This window comes from Gastrolobium bilobum, unplaced genomic scaffold (assembly GCF_033153095.1).
Source record: "Gastrolobium bilobum isolate Gb01-03AN ecotype WA unplaced genomic scaffold, APGP_CSIRO_Gbil_v1 utg12392, whole genome shotgun sequence".
NCBI classification, from domain to species: domain Eukaryota; kingdom Viridiplantae; phylum Streptophyta; class Magnoliopsida; order Fabales; family Fabaceae; genus Gastrolobium; species Gastrolobium bilobum.
Window position 1 is genome coordinate 6197 of NW_026897089.1, and position 6393 is coordinate 12589.

A 6393-nucleotide genomic window follows, 5' to 3' on the forward strand; every position below is an offset into this window, starting at 1 on the left:
CATGGGTATACGGATTGGTCTCTGAAGGAGACTTTGTCTCCTCCTCTGACTCTTGGAGGGGCTGACGGCCCACCCTGAAATATCCTCATTGTTACATAGTAGCATTCTCTAGATTCCTTCTGATCTCCTCGTATGGTGATGACTCATTCTTTGACCTCGTCATTTTTAGTGCTTGATGCTTGGTTGAGACTAACATGTCACATTCGTGGATTGTAGGTCAGCCAATGATGACGTTGTAAGATGAGGTCGCATCTACTACTATAAATCTGACTTTGCCAGCCCGGAATGCCTCCTTAGTTCCCAAAGTTAACTTTAGGTCAATGTATGCCTTTGGGGAGACGGTTCTCCATTGAAACCAATTAGCTCGGTGATACATGGTTTTAAATCCTGGTCATCTAGGTTCATCTTTTAGAAGGCATTCCAAAAGAGTATGTCGGCTGAGCTTCTGGGATCAATGAAAATCCTTTTGACCCGGCAATTAACTAACATCCCAGTGATTACTAAGCCATCAGTGTGGCCTGGGATGACCTTTTGTAGTTCTTCAGTAAAAAATAAGTTGGGGGGGTCAGGCTTACTAGCTCTTCCTTTGAATGTAGGTTTGTCTCTGACCGACATGACCTCTTTTAAGTATCTCCTTCTAGCACTTGCAGTGTCACCTCCACCTCTCAAGGTTCCACTTATCACATTGTATTCGAAGTCAGCTTCTTGGTACTCCTCATCCTTGTCTTCGACCTTCTTCCCTTTATTGGGACGGTCTTGTCCTTGATCTTTCCTGTCATCCCTCTTCGGGCTAGGGCTTCTGCTCCGGTTTCTCTCCCTTCACTTGCTATTTTTCTTGCCTTGAGTTCGGATGAGGTATTGCTTAAGCTTCCCTTCTCTGATGTGCTTTTCAATAGAATCTTGGAGATCCAGCAGTCATCCGTTGTATGGCCATTCTGATCATGAAAAGCACAATATTTATTCCTGTCCAACCCGCCCTTGTTTTTAATGGGTCGAGGCCTTTCGACATTACGCATCTCAGTTTGAGCCACCTCTTTCTATATCCGAGATCTGGACATGTTAAATGGAGCATAACTGCCAAACTTAGTTTTTGAGGAACGTTCATCTGACCTCTTATTGTGAGAGTTGGATGCCTTCTTTGACCCTTGCAGATATCTATCCTTGCTCTTCTTACTTGGACTCTGGCGATTTGGGCTTCGACCTCTAGATTCGCCATAGGCTCTCTGCATGTCTTCGACGTCGATATACTTATCTGACCTCCGTCGAAACTCCTCTAGGTCGTTGATCGGGTTCTTGTATATAGATTTTGCGAGTGGAGATTCGCCATCCAGACCAGAAATAATCAAATACAAATGGACTGGTTCAGTTAATTTTCGTACCTTGAGGGCGGCTTCCTTAAAGAGATCAAGGTATTTTAGAAATGATTCATTCTCTCTTTGCCGGATTCTTCCCAGAGCATAAGCCGACATAGGATGTGCTTTACTAGTGGCGTAGTTTAAGCGAAAAGTACGAGCCAAGTCCTCAAATGAATCAATTGAGTTTCTGGGTAGCCTGGTTATCCAAGTCATTGCCTGACCTATCAAGGTCATTGCAAAGATTTTGGCCTTGAAAGGTCCAGTTATCTTATTAAACATCATCTCCGTCTTGAACGCCTCTAAGTGGGCGTCTAGGTCCTGACTTCCGTCATAAGGAGGTATTTTGGCACTTTTGAACCTCGGCGGAATTGCCAAGTTCATGAGCCTCTGGGTGAATGGACTGTCATTAGCATCATCGTCATGGAGATAGTTATCTCCTTGGTCGTTGCCCTGACCTCCATTTTCATGCTGGTTCTCGTTGTGAACACCTCGAACCTGCTCAGTTGCTGGGTTTCAGCGTTCTTGCCCCTCAGCTTCAGGTCGGCCTTCAGTGGCAGGTCGACCTTCTCTTCCAACTCGGCCTTCTCTTCCAGCTCGGCCTTCAGTGTTCTGGTTCCATAGCTCGGCTTCCAGTGCCTCCATTCTTTGAGCATCCAACCTCTGTTGAGCCAGGAACCTGTTCTCCATCTCTTGCATCCTTTGGAGGATTTCATTCAAGGCAGTGTTAGATATGTGATCATCAACTCTGGGTTGTTCATTCAGCGGTGGCTGACGTACTGGCTCCGTCACAGGGTTGCTTCGGGACGTGATGTGCAATGACTCAGTGCCGACCTCTCTGACCTGCACATCCACCAGAACCGGTTCGGCGAGCTGTTGAAGACGCTCGATGGCATATTGATGCAGTGGTGGGGGTTGAGCAATGCTTGATGTCGCACGAGTGTTCGTCATCGTGGAATGGGAATCGAAATTTATCGTTTCCCACAGACGGCCAATGTTCGGTTCTAGAGGAACCATGATAAATACTGTATAGTATGCGCTCAGAGATACCTTATAGAGAGGTATCTTGGTTGGCTTATAGGCATTATCTAAATCACTGCACACAAGCAATAGACTTATAGCCAAAACGTGGGTGTGTGCACAATGTTGGCAATAATAGTAAATAGGTCAAAAAGTGTGTACCTGGGGTCTTTAGCCTCTTATTTATAAGGGTTACCTCTTGGGTTTGTGTAGATCTCCCAGTTATAGTAGGATTCAACTCCTCTTCTGTTAGGATATAGACTTTATCCTGATTGACCTTATTGTTTAGATATTATTAGGATAATTGGGTAATTACCCTTTAAGGGATCCTTGGGTAGGTAGTTAAGATATGGAATATATCCATGACAGAAACAATTCAGGTAATAAACCAATTGTAATATCTCCAAGAATTCAACACGAAATCAGTTGGTATTTGAAGCACTTCAAACGTAATAAACGTTAAAAGATATAGATTTGGGCTAGTAATTTGTGAGTCTTGTTAGACTTTATTGTTTTATTTATAATAAAAGATGTGATCAATTTCAACTGGTATTTTTTGTGGATATGGTAATTGTTGCAGAACAATTCCATAACCATACAGGTTCAAATGTTGGTAATATGGATGATATATTTAATGAGGTATTTCATAATACCTTTTATTTATTTATTTTTTTGTGTCATCAATCGAAAACTTTTACTATAATTCTTATGTAGGGATAGAATATTGTCATTACCAATGTCACTATCAATGTATTACTACAATGTCAATACCGATTAGAAGCTCATCTAAGACCTATACAATATACATGATTAATTCAATACCATATATTTCAACACTTAAAAAAAAATAATTCCATGCAAACAATGCTAAGTTAGAGAATTGGAAACCATTTAAATAATAATAATAATAATAATAATAATAATAATAATAAAAACCAACATTTTAAAAAATGACCCTTTTGGGAGTGATGATTGAAGACTACATTTGAATGCCATTTTTTTCCTAACAAAATATTCCAAAGAGTAACTTGTAAACTCAAAGGACTAGAAAAAATTCTAAGTTATCTCAGAGGGCCGAGACATCACTAATTCTAGGCTCCAAAATAGCAGTTAAACCACTTTTATGTTTCTTAGCAAAATTTCTCATGATATTTTAAAAGGCTTTTTACTTGCTCCCCTACAATTTCAATTTCGATAATTCATTCAAAAGTGGTGGAGGGTTCAGGATTAAGAAGAACTTGGGTCTTGATTTTTCTCTTTCCTTTCAAATTGTCATTCCTTGTGGGGTGAGGACCTTTTTTATTAGTCAAGTCAGTGCCAAAGGATTTGTTGGAAATTTGGTTTCTGTTCTGTTTTGGGGGCATAGGCTTTTTCTACATTGAACAATCATCCTAGGATCCACTTCTTGGATATGAAGCAATTCTAAAGATGCTTCAACAGTCTTCTCAATTATTTTAGTAGTCACGGCCAAATGTTGTTGTTTAATCAAGTTTTGGTAAGATTCATTGTTATGTCAATAATGGCCACAACGAAGGAAAATGAGATACAAACCTTCATACTCAATCTTCCTTTTACAACCTTCTAATAAATATTCACCTCAAGGATTTGGATAGATTTAAGTCAACACAAACTTTCACAAATCTACCTCTATCTCCAGTAGAGGTGGTTTTATATACTTTCAAATTTTTCCTATAACATTACCAAGGTAGTTTAGAAATGGAAATTCAAAGAATTCTTAAGCAATACTTAGTAGGAAAATTCAGGCAACAAGTTTATAGATATTAGCTATCTCTGAGTCATAACATGGTTTCCATTTTCGGACAGTCGGGTAGTACCCAAAATGATCCAAGGTCCTCTTATAATAGCCAAGTTAAGGTCTTTGAGGTACGTGAACTTAACAGAGTAGAAATCATTCCCTATATTAGTAGTCGTAATGGCTCTACTTTTTTCTTCATGAAACCTGCACCAACCTTCTTCCCCAAGAGTTTCACAATGAGAGCATTTTGCCATGACTTCTTCGTTCTCATTTTAGCCTTTTTGGTGCACTTGATGTTAAGGATCCATCTTCCTCCACTATAGTATGAAATCTTTATTCTGACACCTTCCTTATCATAGGGTCTAGGGGTTTAGCTTCCTCATCTACCATTCCTGATACCCAATTCAGACTGTCTCCATAAATCCAATTTTTCATACACATGGCTTTGACCCAAGATTTTGATTTCATTTCTGGGTATACGTCCAAAGGGGAACCCAGGTTTACTCTTCGGTTAGTAGCTTTAGACGAGAACTCTTCACCTTTCTTTGAGCGCTTGACGCTTTTCGTAAGGCCAATCGAAGCATCACGAAGGGCAGAACTCAAATCTTCCATGAATGACTTATATTAGTTTCAAGATGAAGCCCTAACGGAGTGAGAGAGAAAAAAATGAATGTATGGATTACACGCTCTTTACCTGACCTTTTTTACCGTTAAAGAAAAAAACTTAGTATCTCTATCATATTAAAAAGAAAGAGGTGGTACATTATTGTAACGACAAGTTAAAATGTAATAATAATTTTGCCTGACCTTTTTTACCGTTAAAGAAAAAAACTTAGTATCTCTATCATATTAAAAAGAAAGAGGTGGTACATTATTGTAACGACAAGTTAAAATGTAATAATAATTTTGCTTGCATGATTAATAAATAACGTGGATTATGAGACATTAAAAGAAGTGGATCTGGGTCAGTAATCTATGAGCATCGTTAGATTTCATTTTTTATATTTATAATAAATGGTGCAAAAGGTACTCACTGGCATTCGTGGTCGATGTGGTAATTGTTGTAGAACAATTCCACAACGACTCGCGTTCAAATGTCGGTATCGTGGGGAGAATGCACATTAAATGAGGTATTTCAAAATACCTCTTTTTTATTTTTTGTCATCATAAAACTTTTATTATAATTCTTATGTATTACATATAGTAGTTATATTGATTTATTAGTATAAAATATATCAATTTTTAAAAATAAATAATATTAACTTGAAGGGAGGGCTAGTCCCCTCTAACCTCTCCCTCATTCTACCAATGATTTTATGAAAATTTTTGTTTTTTAATTTTATTTTTATGTATATATTTTTCTTCATTCTTTCCTCTGTTCTTTTAATTTTTCTATAAAAATTAAAATTAAACGAAAGAAGTTAATTATAGATATGTTTGAAGTTTTATTTTAAAAAAACATGATATTTTAAAATTATCTTCAGAAACCACAATTTTTAAATTTAGAAAAAAATACTAAAATAATCTTTTCTGAGATTTAAAAAAAAAAACTCGATTATATTATTGATATTTTAAACATGTCTTTTTTCTAATAAAAAAACATTTTTCTTTGAAAAATCCAAACACACCTCACATTTCAAATAATCAAGAGCAATGTTTACATATTTGACAAAAAAAAAAAAATACATTGAATACATATTTTTTTTTTTTTTTGATATAAACATTGAATACATATTTAGTATTTCACAATAAAATTATTGAAAAAATGTGTGTCATTTCATAGACACGAACATGTGCAAATTCCACTGAAGATAAATAAAGACAAAATAAAAATAAAAATAAAAATATAAATATAAATAAAAATATAGATATCACCTCTTTATATCTATAAATGATACAACTTGCGTCATTTAAAACGACACATTTGTTTTGGATGAAAATTATATGTTAAAATTGATTTTGGATGAAAATCTAATTAAATAGTACTATTTTCTTTGTTTAACTCTTAAGCATTCTCATGCATCATTTATCGTTTCTCTTTAGTATTTATTTTGATATTCAGACAACAAATGAAACACGAGAAAAAAAAAAGACAAACTCAATTGTAAAAATAAAAAATAAAAATGGGAAGACTTAAAAAATTTCCAAGATTTTTTTTCTCGAGTAAAATCATAAATTTTCATGTGACATTAGGATTCATCTTATAATAAACCCTCACTAGGTAATTGTAAATTTGTTGACACCTCAACAAAATAAATCAAAAGG

At 36.0% G+C, this 6393-nt stretch overlaps 1 protein-coding gene across 1 annotated transcript; it reads right to left on the reverse strand.

Annotated features, from left to right (window-relative positions):
* Positions 1 to 1037: 1037 nt before the first annotated feature.
* LOC133304045 (uncharacterized) lies at positions 1038 to 1736 on the reverse strand. Its single transcript, XM_061504013.1, has one exon. It carries the CDS (start codon positions 1734 to 1736, stop codon positions 1038 to 1040), a length of 699 nt encoding a protein of 232 aa, XP_061359997.1.
* Positions 1737 to 6393: the final 4657 nt, after the last annotated feature.

Excerpts from the sequence above, each read along its gene's own strand:
- LOC133304045 (XM_061504013.1), bottom strand. The coding sequence starts at position 1,736 with ATGAACTTGGCAATTCCGCCGAGGTTCAAAAGTGCCAAAATACCTCCT.